Below are 16394 nucleotides of genomic sequence, written 5' to 3' on the forward strand. Positions count from 1 at the left end.
TATGTGCTCCCAGCCCAAGAGACCATGGCTTTAGAGAAGGGCCTTGTCACAAGGGGACCACTGGTGACACAGCAGCTCTGGGGCCATCCTGGCAAAACAACTCCATGCAGGGGACCCCAGGCCACAGCATTTGCCTCCCACCTGTCCTACAAACTCCCAGTCCCTATTACCAGCTGCTCCCAAGACTCTTGACCGTTTCTCCCCATTTGGAAATCATGTACTTGCCCCAACTGCCTGGGAAGCCTCACCACACTGAACAGCCCTGTCTGATCCAAGACAGCTGCCTTAGAGACACTGAGGCATCTTCCCTGAGCCACCCTGCCCTGGGAGGGTATCACAGCAGGCACAGAGCCCCTTCCAGGAAACACATCCCAAGAGCACGTCAGACCAAGACTGGGGAACACAAAGCATCTGGAGCAGCAACACAAGCGAGGCCATGGGAGAAATCAGAAGTGGCAGAGCTGCCCAAGACCTTGGAGGCATGAAAACGCTAAATTTGATGAGGTTGAGGAAGGGAGCCAAAGGAGGAATAAATAGAGCTAATGAGAACACAAGGCATGAGCATTCAAAAACCTTTAACACACTACAAACAGCAATAAAAAGGCAATTAGAATTCTGAGATGCATGGAGGGTAATTGCATGCACTATAAATAGGTGGTGAGAAGACTGTCCTGCTCAGCAGGATCTGATTCACTTTTGGGGTGACTTCTGTGCAGAAAGGAATATTTTGGCACACAACAGAAGCTGAGAGAAGGGAGTTTACAGAGAGACGAAATTACAGGAAGAATTTCTATCACTCGCATCCTGCTGCATGAAATATGTACCAAGCAGGAGCTTTACCACCAAGGCTTCAGAGGTCATAGTTTGAGGAACTCCAAATAAAAGTTCAGCAGCAGGGATGCAATTCAGCCTTAGAAGGAAACATCCATTTTATATCAGCCAGCAATGTGTATGGCACAGGAGTCCAGGCATTTCAGTAGCTTTCACTATTGATGGAGAAATCCAATAATGCTCATGGAGACCCACCCTGCTCAGTTCATAACCTTTGCCCATGCACTTTTAACAGCACTTAAAAACAAGCAAAATCAGAAGTTTAAAAGTGTAATTCAAGCGTCAAATCCCCTTCCTCCATCCTCCATGTTGCTTCTGTTCCCTACCCATGCCTCAGGCATGCTCCACAGCTCTGCCCATAACCCCCTCCCCAGGCTGGTGTAACGCTCAAGGGGATGCCCATGGCTCAGCCATGCAGGCTCACAGTAGCTGGTACAAACAGCCAGCTCACTGTTTTTTAAACAGGCTCTCTGATGCCATTCCCTGCACAGCCTTCCCTCCCTACACCAGTTAGGCTGGAACAAGTGCACCAATGGCTGGTCTCCCTGCTGGGCATGTGGCTCAGGCTGTGCAGGAATGTGTCATGAGAGATTCTGGGAAAGAAGTAGCCCTTGGAGTAGATAAAATCCACGAGACCACAGCTGAAGGCAGAGGTAGGGTCTTTGCAGAATTACAACCAACATCTTGCAAAGTAGAAGGTACCACTGAAGTCCAGGAGCCCATAAACAAGCAGAAATCAAACCAGGCAGAGCCTTGGCCAACATAATCCGCCACTGCATGAACAACTCAAGTCTTTTGAGGACACCAGCTCTCTCTTGAGACAGCTAGAGGCTAGAAGAGTATTATTCCCCACCATCTCTGCATAGCCCTGGGCATATCTGATGCAGAGCAAATAGGAGATGGAAAAGGAAAACACAGCCACACCGGAGAACTGCCAGCAACCCCTCCTCCCTGCCCCAGCTCCTTCACAGGCACCCTTCCAGAGGAGGAAAGTGTGCAGACTAAAGCACCAAACACCTGATAAAGGAAGGAAGCAAAGCTGAAACTTCCCAACTCCCTCAGCCAGGCCTCATGCCCTTCCCAGCTCCCTGTTATTTCCCATTGCAGAGTATCAGCATTGATTCATGTTTGGGAGCTGCTCTGCCCTCGCAAACGACTGAGCACACACAAAGTCTCTGCAGTCCTCACTCCAGCTAGCTCTTAGCTATGCACCAAAAACCAACCCCATGCAGCTCAGAACATCCCCAGATAACAGCAGCAGATGGCTTCTGCCTAGAGGTCTCACTGGCAGAGGGTGGTCTGCAGAGCCAGGGTGGGAGGCACAGTGCTGGTTTTTGCAGTGTGCACCACCCTCAGGTCATGCAGCCTCGCCCGTGGCTGAAGAAGTGCTGGCTGTGGCCTTCCTTCCTCCTTGCACTGTCACCATGCAGGTAGTAAGGCAGCTGGCTCCTGCTGTGTCAGCCCATAGCTTCCTCCCGAGGCAGAGACAAGTCTGTCATCTCTGGCTGCAAGAAGAATGGGAGCAGTCTCCTAGGAAGGAAATCTAGTGGTGGAGGCAATAAAAGCAAACTCGTCGCATGCAACATTGCAAAGCATCTGTGCCCTCTTGCTGAATTAGGAAAAGGGTATTTGGCATGTTAGAAGAAAACTGCCTTTTGCTTGATGTTCTGCTTATGTGATACCTACATCACCTTCCAGCAGCCTAAATCCTCTGCTGTTGAGGTGTGGGAGGAGCTGACCCCCTGCAATAGCCCATCAGGCAAACTGAAACCACCTCCTTGCAAAAACTCCAGTCCCTGGCAGCTTCAGCAGCAGTCCAACAGAACTTCTGGATAGCTACAACTAATTGTTCCCAAATCATTCAGTATTTTCTGTGCCTAAAACACAACATCTGAATGCTCCTTCCTTCCCAGCCCACATCCAGCAGACAGGGACACTTGAGGGGAGCACTGAGTTGAACACAGGTTCCATCTGGCTGGATGTTCATGGAGCAGCTTCTCCCTTCCACAGCCATTTGTACCCACCACATATCAAGGCTGGCTGAGCAAGTCCAGAAATTTCTTTCCAAAGTGTCTTTGCAGTATTTAGGTTCACTTGGCCAACTGGCTGGACAGGGCTCTCCCAAATCACTCCTTGGGAAAAGAGTTCATTTCCAACCAAAGCACCAGCTGGAAATCAGTGGGTGGGTGCCTTCTTGTAGAACCAACATCAGTGAGCACAGAGCTGTATTTAGGAATACCAGTGTATTTTTCCTCTAACAGCCAAGTCCCTTTACCTCACCAGGATGCCACCAGCCAGGCACCCTGTCCTGCCCAGTGCCAACCAGGGTCTCTATGTTGGCTGCCACACTCCAGGCTCTGAAATTACCCTGATGCACACAACCCACATCCCTCCCAACAAAGGCAAATCACTGTCCCTCTCTGAGGAGCTCCAAGGAAAGCATGGGGCTGCTCCTCTGTGATGTGGAGGTGGGGAAAAACTTGTGGGTTGTAGTCCCACGTCGGGGTGCTTAAAGCAGTAAAATCCTTCAACAGGATTGAAGCTTTCTGCACCCCAGAGGAACTCCAACTTAGCATCATGTGCCTTGGTAACTCAACAAATTCCCCAGGAAAGGGAGAATGGCTTCCTACAGGAGTCAACGAGCCCTGCAAACCCCATGGACTGAAAGCACACACTGCAACTAACAGACATCAGTGGCCACTACAAACTTACAGAATCTGCAAACTCCTACTGCCATCCTCTCCAGCTCAATGGGTTCTCAGGATCAAATGCAAATGCTAGAAATCAAATTCAAATGCTAGAGCAGACACTGCTCTTTACAACATAACCTGTGAGACTGTTTCAACAAGACAATTATTAACAAATAGCTTGTTCTATCAGTAGCTCCTCAACGTGTGTGCCTGGAAAACAGCCTTTCCTCCTTATTACTAGACACGCAATTAGGGGCCAAACCACTCCCTTTTATCCCTGCTCCAAGAGATTGAACTGAGCCTGCGCACACCACGGTGCTGTAGCTGCTCTGGATACAAGGCCTCTTTCTCCTGCAGAAGTGCATCAGGCAATGACAACACCCTAAACAAGAACTTCTTTTCCACTGCCAAAAAGCTTACTGATTTTTTCCCCCCTAAATTCTTCACCTAGCTGAAGACATACAGCGAATGACAGACTTGACAGGGCCACTCTACTCCATGCTTGTACAGGATCAGATCCAGTTCATAAAGGCTAATCCTAAATCATCAAGTGTGGATCTTAATCCTACCCCAAAAAGGGAGCAAAAGGTGGTCTGCAGAGAGTCTACAGGCAAAGCTAGACTTGAAGACTCTTCATTTTAGATGGTCTAAAAGCACCCTGTCCTTGTGTGAATGTCACCCTAATTGAGCACACGAGATCACAAAAGGGCAGTGCTGGACCATGAGCCCTGTTTGTCAGGGTATTACACAAACGCATTGTGGCATCAGCCCACAGTCCTACCAAAGTCAATGGGATTCTTTCAAGATCTGCACATTGCATTGCCAATCTCCAAAGGTAAACACCACAGCACCGTCACTAAAAAAATACACCCTTCTGGCCTTGAAAAACATGACTAAATCTAGGCTTCATTAAGTTTCTTCATCAAATATTAACATTTAGGTATGGGGGGATGCCCATGAGGGTCACTATATATCTGACACTACTGGAAGTCCAAGCTTCCAACTTTACTGTGAAGTAGACAGACAAGTTTTGAACTATGACAATTACAAACACAGCATCACTTACCACAAGCTGAATAAATATTTGCATGACACTTTGATTCCGGTGTTTAAATTCTAGAAAATGTCTGACTTTATCAGCCTGAATCACAGACAAACAATACCAAATATTATCACTAAAGGCACCTTTTCAAACAACAATTTCAAAAGGTTAACATCAAACACTCAGTGACTGCACTTTATGCCCTGTTCTAAGAATGACGCCCACACAATTCAGAGGAAAACCTGGTTGAAGCAACCCAAATATCCTGTACCCACAAATAACTTCTTCCTAAGCAAGCACCAGGCCAGGATGCTCTGTGTATTTTTGTCAGCACCTGCAAGGTAACTTGTAGGGGAACTCCCCAGGAACCTTCCACCTCTTGCACCTCCCCTCTCCCACGCTCATGAAAAGGCAGCTGGACCCTATTGCTGGACCTTGGAGCATGCCCTTCAAGAAGGGTGGCCCAATTCTGACCCACTGCGAGCTGGTGGTGCCACTTGCATAAGGAGCACCCAAGATAAGGAGACAATTCTGATTGTCCTGCCATGCCTGCACCACACTCTAAAAGAGCTGGGCAGGGAGGTGGAACCTTCCCTCGGACCTCACCCTGTCCTGTTTCCAGGAAAGAAAGACCTTTGAGGGCCGTGCATCAAATCCCACCCACCCTTCTGGGTGGCAAATGGAGAAGAGCTGCTCACCACCAGAGAAAGTCTCTCTGTCTGGTGTTTTAAGGGAACTCTACTGTTTTAATTAGTCTTAATTCTCAAAGACACACTAAAATATGTCATTTCTGGAGATCATTTTGTGGGTGAAACCCTAGCACTGCTGAAGCCACTAGCTGGATTCACATGAACACCCTCCAAGCAACAGCTTTATTGATCATACTGTATTGATTGGTCTTAACATACTGATCAAGTTTACATAATGAAATACAAATAGGATTTTTACCTTGTACCACTCTGGACTACAGCACTGGCAGTAGCTCCAGGGTTTGTACAGATACACTTGTGATGGCTTGGCTGCTACTGCTAAATAAGCTTAAAAAAAATTAAATATTTCTCCAGCTAACAAAAAAGTTGCATAGGGAAATGATTTGCCAAACACTTTCCACATAGGTAAATGGAGAACAAGTGACTCACCATTCAGCAGAAGGAATTACAAGTTGTGCGAGAGGCAAAGTGCTTCAGGGAGAGTGTCTAGACTATGCAAAGCAAGGCCATAAATTACACCTTTTGAAATGATGTGCTGTAGCAGGGCTTGGAGCTGCACGATCTGATAAGTCTTCTCCACTCTTAGTTCGTAACATCTCTGGCGCAAGAGATGCCACCCACAATAATTGAAATGTCAGGCTATGGATCAGGAACTGCAAAGTTTTACAACAGCCAAAGACCAAGCTCACAGCCTATTTAATTACCCACTTCACAATCCAATAAACTGCAAGTATATAAATAGCCAAAGTATGACAAATATTTAATATCTCCTAGAATTAAATTAAGATAAGGCACTGGCAAAATAAATGATAAGTGTTTTAACTGAAAACAACTGTTTTCTGCAGATTCCAGACAACTTGAGCACAGTAATCACATTCTGCACTCCACATTGCTAAGCAGCACAGTGGCTCAGATGTGCCAGACCTTCCTTGCCATGATGATGCTCTGCAAGCAGGCTCACCTTCCCTTCAGGGTTGGCACAGAGCTGGGGCAGCCCCAGCCAAGAGCCCAGCCACACACACAGCTCTCATTTGATGGTGGCAGTGGCCTGTGCCCACATTAAGCCATCTAAGTGGTGAAGCCAGCTGCTGACTATTCTTCCAGGTTTGTATAGGCATAGCACAAAATTATCCTGCAAGCTTTGCTGCAGCTACAGAGCTGTGCGTGAGGTTCAACTCATGCTTGAGAACTGCACCAATTTCTTAAACAGCACTGGACAGCAACTGAGGGACAGACAGAAAATAAGCACAGCATTGTCTTTACCTCTCCTGCCCTGCAGAGCTGAGAAAACCAAAAATCTCCAAGGGTTTCTTGGGACCAGCAGAGCAGAATCTGATCACAAAAACAAATTCCTCCAGCAGAAAGATGCTAAAACAGGTCCCAACACCACCTGAGTTCAGGGTCCGTCCCAGAACAACAATGTGTTGGTGGTTTCATGAGAGAACTTGTGTAAGGATGGCATGAGAGTAATAATCCAACCCATGATAAGGAAGACATATGTGGTTATTTGGAAGGTTGCACTAGCTTTACTCTGTCCTAACTGTTGTAGCATCTGTGTGCCTGCTGAAATGGCAGAAATTCATTATTTTAAGATGCACTGTAACCAGTTTAATGGTTTCTGACCCCTCACACCTGTTCTGCATTAAGCACTGTGCTTAAATCAATCACCATTCAGCAAAGCACAAGCTTAAGCGCTTTGCTGAATTTGACTGAGAATTTTGCTAATGCACCTGACGTCATCCCACAGGCTTACACAGGGACCCAAATCATGAGCCGCTTCTCCCAGGAGCAGCCCTGGTAATCTGCAACATATCTGGAACTTTTTTCATCCCACATTTATCCCACTGGGAACTGATTTACTCTCCTGCCTGCCTACTCCCTTGTTCTGCAGGAAGAAAAACAGGCAATGGCAACCACGACTGTAACAATATCTGACCTAATGTGCTCTCCACGCTTTATCTCCTAAAAAGTTTTTTCTGCTGCCCCTTTCCCAACAATTGTTTTCTGTTTATGCTATTTTGAAGGAGCAACCACTGATTCCAGGGCTGTCCTGTGCCTTTTGACTCATGTGCTGCAGAGATATTTAGCAAGAGGTGCAAGCCACATCCAAGGATGCTTGGTTTGCACCACTACAGACACACACCTTGTCCAACACCCCTAGACTGCCAGCTGAGCTCTCTTCCCAAAGGCTTCAGACAGATGGGATCAAGTGGGAAGAGGCACCAAGCACAGCTGGTCGTCTCAACTCTACTTCCAACAAACCAGCGTGAGCTAGAGAAAAGACCACACACATCCTGGGCAAGCAATTACCAAGCTCAGTGCCATCTGCAGTAATAAAACACATTGTTCTGATAGCCATGGAGCTGGCAAAGCCACTTTCCTCCTGAGCTGCAACATGAAGCTGGAGCCTTCCATGTCCAGCAATATTGTAAGCTCTGATGGGAGCTTTTCCTCCACATTCAGTAGGTCTCTTGCTCAGATTCTTCAGTGTCTAGTAAGGGCTGCCCACACAATGCACCTTCCTCCCATCTGGGGTAGAAGATAAAAATGAAATCTCCCTATTTTCACCAAGCTTTACAGGGATGAGTATCTTGCAGACCACTGTCTGCACCACAAATGTGCCTGGAATTCAGTGGTGGCTTAAAAAAGAAACCTAAGTGGGAAGCAAGACAGCACAGGCAGGTATCTAATAAGCCTTTTTTTCTTTTCCCTTGGGAAATACTGCTAGTGAGATGTAAATAAAAGAACTTACAGGTAGACATCACAGATGTGTAGTACTCAAGTGGAGCCTTACCCCATAAACATCAAAATAAACCCAAAGGAGAAGTGTAGACCTGAACACACTGATCTTAAAAAACAGTTTTTCCTCTGTTGCTGAAATTTCTGGGGTGTCAGGATCAGAAAAACACCAGTTCTGAGTGACATCTGCTTAAATTCACCTGGAAATCTGAAACACAGAGTTTGCTGCTGGTGTAAACAAGCAGTGCTGTCATGCCCACATGCAGTAAACACTCAGCTACACCAGCCATTCACGCTTTTCCGCTGCTCTCTCGCTCTCATATACATTCTAATTTATCAAACAGCAGGTAATTACCTTTGCGGTGCAACAGCACCTTAACTACACAGTTCCCTTTATTCCAGGGTGGTTCATGGGTGCTGCAGAACACCAGGCTGCATTTTCCAGCTCCAAAGCACTACACCTGTGTTTGTGGCTACACAACTGGTGCCTGCTGTGCATTCACAGCACCAGAACATGCGGCCCCTGGGGCACCAGCCAGCTCTGACACAGCAGCACTGCAGGATCAAGGAGGGAGGATTACACACCTCAGGGATCCAAAGCCCAGGCAAGAACTTCAGTGCTGTGACCACAACAAAATCAACGCTTTCTTCTCTGAGAAAATTGCAAAGGTGAAGCTATTAGAAGCTGCCTGGGCTCTGGGAGCCTGGCAGGAGCTGACTGCAACACAGCCCATCTGAGCTGTGGTGGGCATGAGCTGGCTGTTATCAGGTAACCCAGCCAGGAAACCACTCTCCAGGGCAACAGCTTCACTGCCTTACCTGCAAAGCCATGGTCACCTGCCTGGGCTGCACTCAGGGTTGCAGCATCTCCCGTTCTGCAGGGAGAGCAGTGAGCCAGGTGAAGCCAAACCTCATCCTTCTCCCTCTAGCACTGGGCAGAACCTGCTGTGCAGGGCTGGGGACAGGTCCTCAGCACTCACTGCTGCACAGTTCTGCCCAGACACCTCTGCAGTGGCACCTCCCTGCCATGGATGTGGGGCCTGAGCAGCCTGAAGCCAGGTCCCCTCACCTGGGCAGGGCCCCAGTGGCTCCCAGACACCCTGTCCATGGGCAGTGACTGCAGTGGGCAGGATGGGCAGGTTCAGGCCCTGGCATCTCCAGGGGTCCACACGTACAGTGGATCAAGCAGCCTCTCTGTCCAGCACCACTGGGAAAGGAGGGAGCGTGGCCCTGCACACCAGCCTGGAGACTGCAAATGACAGTGCTTCAGGACCTTCTGCTCCCTGTTTCCTCAGGGAGATGAAACAATTCTCTGGCAAACCACAGACTGTGAGGGTGGAGAGGCAAATGGCACACGGGAAAGGAAGCAGCTTATCCCTCTTCTGCTGATGAGCAAAGTGACCCAACAGCCCCCATTAGAGCAGAACCAAAATCCATTTTTCTCTCACCCTTCCCCTAAGAAGCAAAATGCATTCGTTCCACTCTGGTGAGTCTTGAGCACCTGATACTTCCATCATTACTGAAGACCCAACCAGTACACTGCAACTGAAGCTCAGTGCTCCAAGTCCTGCACCTTCACCCTCTGCTCCCCCTCCAGCCAGAGAAGGAAAGGTGCATTTTCCTAGAGGGATGTGTGAGAAAAGCAAAGCAGAAGAGCACATGAAGTTCATCAACAAACTCGAGGCTCTGGTAGTCCTTCAATTGACTTTTACACGAGTTGTGGCTAAGAAAAAAAGGATCTACTCCCAGCATGACAACTGAATAGAGGGATATAGAGAAGACAAAAACCCAGAATTAATTCACCTTTTAAAGGGTGAATTCAATTTGACATGTGTTATCATGGTAAATTTAGTTTTCCCAATCCCATTTCACTGCTAAGTTTGAGGGGACATGTTCAGCCCTGAAGACACACCTACTTTAGCCATGTTAATAAGACAGAAATGTTTCCCTGTGTTCTTCATTTCACAGAGAAATAATCCAGAGAATGGATTATTTCCTCCCAAGATCCTGTGTAACTTCCACATACCCTTGAGTATTGCTGCCATTTTGTCATTTTTCTCATTACTCCTCATTTCTTTGTTTCACCTGCACTTTATTCCCCACCTTTTCCTCTCCCTTCTCTTGTCCTTTGACAGTGCATTATTTTGATTTCAGGGATTATAAACTGTCCTTGCCAGCCACTCTTCTCTGAATTGCTAAGATGCTGCATCCTGCTTTGGATAAACTACTCGTCAATTTCATTTCACTTTTATGTGAGAAACAGTTGCAGGACTTATCACTTATTTCAGTGAAATTAACAATCACGTAAGTTTCACTATCTTTCTCTAACACAAAGAAGTTGCACAGGGAAAAAAAAAAACGCCAAAACAACTTTGGAAATTCACAATCTGTTGAAAAGCATTGTAGGCAAAAAGAACAGACAAAAGAAACTCCAAGCCTGGCTATAATTTCAGCTATGTACTTTGCTCAGCAAACAAAAGCAGATCATTCAACCTTCCAGCAACAGATTGTCCTATATTGCCTTTAAACTACATGATACAGTACGGATACACTTTCCTACCTCCGTATGTTGCAATGACTAATAATAGTCCTGTGGTGTAGCAGAACTGAATGTCGTTTGCATCACTACATCCAGGAGTCTGCCTGAATTGTAAAGGTCATTTGTGAACACGGAACAGTATCAAGGCTGAAACTATAGTCTAAGAAACTCAACTGAAAATGGTGACAAGAAGTCAGCCAGCTGTTTCAGAGAGCTACACTGCACCACAGACCTAACTCTGCCTGCCACAGGGAAAAAGTTGGCTGCACTTGACTGAAAGATGCCTGTGTGCAGATGCAGAAGAAACTTAATTTCTACCCTGGCCCACGAACTTGTGCCTCAGAGGAGAAACAAGCTCCAAGACACCTCCTGGAGATGGGGAGACCAGGTGAGGCACTCCTGCCCAGCCTCTGCCTGGAGCAGCACGCAGTCCTGCTGTGTGACACACTTGGGGAGGAAGAGTCAGGACTGTGGCAGAGACTTCATCACAAACCTCTGCTGATGCATTTTGCCGGGAAGCTGGTCTTGGGGAGCTTGCCACACATAAACACTCCCAAGAAGTTGAAATGAGACTCAGCAACTCCCCAAGTCAGTGCCAGCACTCCCAGTTAAGCAAACTTTGCAGCAAGCATGGAGTTGTGGAGTCCTGCTGCGGGAGGCAACAGCATGTGCCTGGTTGTTTTCCAACATTATAACCCATTTCTCTCCTTTCGACAACCTTCAAATGGCCAACATCCCAAACTTCCCGAATCCCGATGTTGCGTAACTAGAAACAACGATGTATGTCACCGCGCTGGCTCTGTGTGGGAGACCATGTCGGGGAGCAGCACGGAGGGTGACAAGGGGTCAGGGGGTTTCCCCGAGCCCCGGGACAAGGCTGCTGCCAGCCAACCGCACCACGTGGGCCCAAGGTGCCCTGAGCCCGGAGTGCCCTTGGGGTGCCCGGGGAGCTGCAGGCCTGGGGAGCAGCAAGAGAGGCGAGGGACGGGCAGGGATGCAGACCGAGGGGTATCTAGAGGAGCGTGCAGAGGGGTACATCAGCAGCGGGTAGGTAAGAAGGGGACAGGCAGGTGGGCGGATGGCAGGGGCAGGCAGCGAGCAGCCAAAGGTGGGTGATGGAGAGGAGAGGCAGGGCCTGGCCGGCAGGGCAGGGCAGAGCAGGGCGGTGCACGGCCGGTACCTTCTGCTGCCGGCGGGCCATGTCGGTGGGCTGCTTGGCGTTGAAGGGGTAGGCGATGCAGCGCATGACGAAGACGTAGAGCTGCAGCTTCTTCTTCCTCTCCTCCTCCTCCCGCTGCAGCCGCTCCAGCTCGTCCTTCTCCTTCTCGCTGGCCACCGAGGGGCTGGGGCTGGCGGGCCGCGCCGCGCTGCTGCCGCGCCCGCCGGGCTGCAGCCCCCCGGCGCTCCCACCGCCACCGGCGCCGCCGCCGCCGCCGCCGCCCGGGCCCTCACCGGGGCGGCTGGGCGAGAGCCGCGCCGCGGCGGGCGCCAGCGGCTCCTTGCCGCTCTCCTCCTCCACCAGCTCCTCCGACTCCTCCTCGCTGGACGACGGGTCCAACATCGCGGCGGCGACGGCTGGGCTCGGCCGGGCGGGCTCTGGGCTGCGCTGGGCTCCGCTCCGCTCCGCTCGGCGCGGCCGCGTCCGTGCCCGGCTCCGGCTCCGCGCGCCGCCGCGCCCGCGCGCGCCCCGGCCCGGCCCCGCCCCGCCCCGCCCCGCCCCGCCCCCTGCGCGCGGGCGCTGGCCGCGGTGCTGCACGCGCGGGGCCAGGGGAGCGAGCGCCGAGCGGGCCCCGCGCATGCCCGGTGGGGCCGCGCCGCCGCCATGGCCGCGGGAGTCGGGGAGGTGCGGTGTGGCGGCCCGGGGGGCGCGTGTGCCCGCGGTGTGCCCACAGCCCCACACAGGCTCCTCTGTGCCCGCGGTGTGCCCACAGCCCCACACAGGCTCCTCTGTGCCCGTGGTGTGCCCCACAGCCCCACAAAGGCGCCTCTGTGCCCACGGTGTCTCCACAGCCCCACACGGGCATCGCGGTGTCCTCACAGCACCACACAGGCTCCTCTGTGCCCGCGGTGTCCCCACAGCCCCACTAAGGCACCGCTGTGCCCACGGTGTCCCCACAGCCCCACTAAGGCACCGCTGTGCCCACGGTGTCCCCACAGCTTCACACAGGCGTCGTGGTATCCCCACAGCCCCCCACACACGACGCCATGTCCCCACAGCCCCACAAAGGCATTGTGGTATCCTCAATGTCCTCACAGCCTCACACAAGCACTGCTGTGTCCATGGTGTCCACATAGCCCCACAAAGGCATGTTCTCAATGTCCCACAGCCACACACAGGCACTGCTGTGCCCACGGTGTCCCCACAGCTCCCCACACACAACACCATGTTACCACAGCCCCACACAGGCGCTGCTGTGCCCGTGGTGTCCCCACAGAAGCCACTGTCCCTCTGAACCTCCTCAACCACACACTGCTCCTCAATGTCCCCATGGACACCGATGTCCCTGCTGTGCCCTTGGTGTCCCCACAGCCCCACACAGACATTACGGTGTCCCCACAGCAGCCTGAGGCACACGAATCCCCGCAGACCGGAGGCTCGCACCATTTGTCTTCCATCAAGCAGCTCCTCTTGCACTTCAGCACAGCTAGAAGTCTTAATCGAAAAGTGATATTGCTGATAAATGTTTCATCCAAGTCACTAATGATTACACGTGTAATGATATCGTGGTGTTCTGCTTTGAAGATTACCTGGGGCAAACTGGGGACTTCGGGAGCTGTTCTGAGGGATGAGTCAGTGAAGACATCGTGTGCTCAATGGTTTAATTTTTGGTGATTTCCAGATCTGATTGAGACTTCATTTACATGCATTTGTGGTCGGTGGGTGTTTTCAAGGTTTGTTTTTTCTACTCAATTAGCAGTGCTTCTTTTCGAAATGTCAAAATACCTGTCACCTGTTAATTCATGTTAATAAATATTTAGGAAGAATAGATAAACATTGGCTCATGGTGATGGGGCTGTGAGAATTGCTTGCGGGAGAGGAGGTAGGCACTGCTTCTCACAGTGTGTTCCAGCGTTTTCACAACAGCTGGGTTTCTGAGCTTCTTGCCTACTTCTAATTAAAAGCTCAGTGTAGCAGATAAGTCTGGGAAAACTTCTGGGTCCTACATTTCCAAAAGCCATGAGAAGTGGCTGAAAAATTGGTGAAGAGAGTGAAAATTTGCTTTCCCCATTTCTATCAACCTTATCAGCTAGACCTGTGGAATTCTGCACATCACCTTGCCATGGTGTCCTGCCAGTAATGTGGGAAGACCTGGGGATGACAAACTCTCTGTGGGGAAGAGCAAAATTGTAAAGTTTCCACTTTACAATCGTAAAAACTGTAAACTTTGCAAAGAAAGTTTTCTGTTGAAAGGAGCTGGTCCAAGCTGAAGTTACGAAAAGATGTTTTAGCCCCTCTCAGCCTTTCTCAGTATCATTTCATTTCATGCATCCCTATATACGTTTTCCCGGACAAACAACTAGAAGTACTATGACATCATTGCTGTGATGCAAATAACCCTGCTCGCCCAAGGTGTGTAGTTCTGCTGCCAGTCCCTTGCCAGGGGGACAGATCATACAGCAACTGCTGGTGCTATTTGACCCCTAACATTGCTAGTGCAAGGATAAGGACCGCAAGGGTGATGGGATGTCTCAAAAGCCTCTTCCTCAGCAAAGTTCTCTTATAATTTTAGTTGTCTTTTAGCTTTGCATTTCTTTCTTTTGATTGATGCCATTTTTATAGTATCCATCAGAAAAAAACCTTGTTCTGAGTCCAGTTGTGCCAACTGTGAATGCGGACAAAAATTGAATGAATTACATCAGTGCCTATGATGATTTTATCTATAGGTGATCACACAACAGAGGAGAAAGCAGAAGTCTTTGGGATTTTCAATAAAGAAATGTCATTTATTGTATAGGAGAATGGGAAAAAAAATTGCGACATGAGGTTGCAAGCGCTCTCCTTCATAGTTGAGGAGGCAGATATTCAGAAGCTGCAGCTCTCTGTCTTCCCTCTCCTGGACAACACAGAAACAAAGCTCTCTCAGATGATCAGAGAAAAATTGGACCATTTTTTATGAAAGGTTTTCTTTCTGTGGTGATTGCTCTGATTGTTGAAGTAACTCTGCAGAGGTGGATTCACTAGATGAAAGCAGCTGGGGATGACAGAAATAACTTTTGCTGGTAGGAACATCACAGACATTGAGTATCTGACTATAAAGACAGATTGACTTTTCTGACAGATTGTCAGAAAAGATTCCTTAAATTAATTGATGTAAAATAGATACATACAACCACAAAAAAAAAAAAAAAAAAAAAAAAAAAAAAAAGAAGAAGTTCTTTTTTAAGAGCCTTCAGAATTATATTTATCTTTTAGTGGGTGAGATTTGGCTCACTAGAGAACTTTGAACTTGGTTATGTTTTGAAAGGCCTGACCGAATATCGAGGTGTGGTTCATCTTGAAGTTTTGCTGGTCCAGAGAAGTAGGGGCATATCACAGTCAGAGTGATCGACACTTTATTTCCTTAATTCACAAAGCCATGTTTTCACAGTGACTGTATCTGAATGTATAGTTACAGCATTCATGCTTTTTTACTAAGTAAAGGAAAGAATTAGGTCAAAAATTCTCAGGCCTCTTGCTTTCTCTTTCCAAATGCTGTACTTGTCCAGAAAGATGTATGCAGCTTCCTCTAAAACATCTCTCACTTGCAGTTGTTTGCATCTTATTGCAAGGCAGTCTGTCTGGCATCGTGCAGGAAAGGAAGCAGTGGAGTGATTATGAAAATTATGTGTGCCTTACTTCCAGTGGTATTATTTCATGGTAGGTACTTGTGTAATTACCCATCACAAGTGGGTAAATGTAGATAAATAAGAACATTAGCTAAGTAATTTTTGATTTATATTGGTTTTTATTGCTGTTTTCTCTGGATGCTTAAAACAAAGGCTCTTTGGGTTAAAAGGATGGCTAATGTTGGGTAGTTCATTTTCAAGATGAAACACAGCTGCAAAACCCATGGTCCTTTCTAGCTTATCACTTTAGAACAGGCTTCAGGAGGTTTTAAAAATATGCCCCTACATATTTGTTCCCAGCATCATGCGTTAATTGCATCTGCTAAAACACTTTCCAGAATAATTACTAAATGAGATCCAAAGTACCTGCATTACCAGCTCTCTTGCAAGTTCCAGTAAGAGGCAATACTTACCATATGGGAATACCCCACCTCTGTGCCTGCGCCTGTTTACACTACAAACAAGAAGCAGCAAATACACACATACCAATCCCTGCTGAGGGCAAAATGCTTCCCCTCTCTCATTATTGGAGCCACTGAAGCTGAGTAAAGAAGATTCCAGGTGACCTCAGGTATTGAAAACAGAGTTGGATGAGGAATAGTAAAAGTATTTTGTGAAATTTGTTTCCATTTTATACAGTGTCAGAGGGAAGAACCTACTGATATTGGAAAAATTGCTATTGTAGCGATTGTGTCTCTCTCCAGTTATTTCCATTAGACAGGAGAAATCAGTGTAGATAACGATTTGCGGAAATTACTGTCAAGAAAAGCAGAGCTGAAGCAGAGGCCTTGGCTTTGGGAAGAGACTCCCTGTGTACGTGGCACCGAGTGCTGTGGCACTCCCTGTGCAAGCAAGCAGGCAGGACCCAAGGCTTGGGAGAAACCCTCAGACAGAGTGAACTCCACTTAAAGCAGCCGTTTGGGAGAGCTTAATAGAGTATCTCCCTCAGGGAGGCTTGCATTTGCATGAAAACCAAACAAACCCACACTCTTTTTATTAATCCTGGTTAAAGGCCT

General features: G+C 48.6%; 1 protein-coding gene across 8 annotated transcripts in view; it reads right to left on the reverse strand.

Moving 5' to 3' along the window:
• Positions 1-12136, reverse strand: part of CADPS (calcium dependent secretion activator) — a 207514-nt gene extending 195378 nt beyond the window's left edge. For all 8 annotated transcript variants that reach the window (XM_083869747.1, XM_083869743.1, XM_083869746.1 and 5 more), the window contains exon 1: positions 11732-12136. In XM_083869747.1, coding sequence (XP_083725873.1) covers positions 11732-12112 — 381 coding nt within the window. In that variant the 5' untranslated portion in view covers positions 12113-12136. The remainder of the gene's footprint in view (positions 1-11731) is intronic.
• Positions 12137-16394: the final 4258 nt, after the last annotated feature.

This window comes from Zosterops lateralis, assembly GCF_965231275.1.
Source record: "Zosterops lateralis genome assembly, chromosome: 11".
Lineage (NCBI taxonomy): Eukaryota > Metazoa > Chordata > Aves > Passeriformes > Zosteropidae > Zosterops > Zosterops lateralis.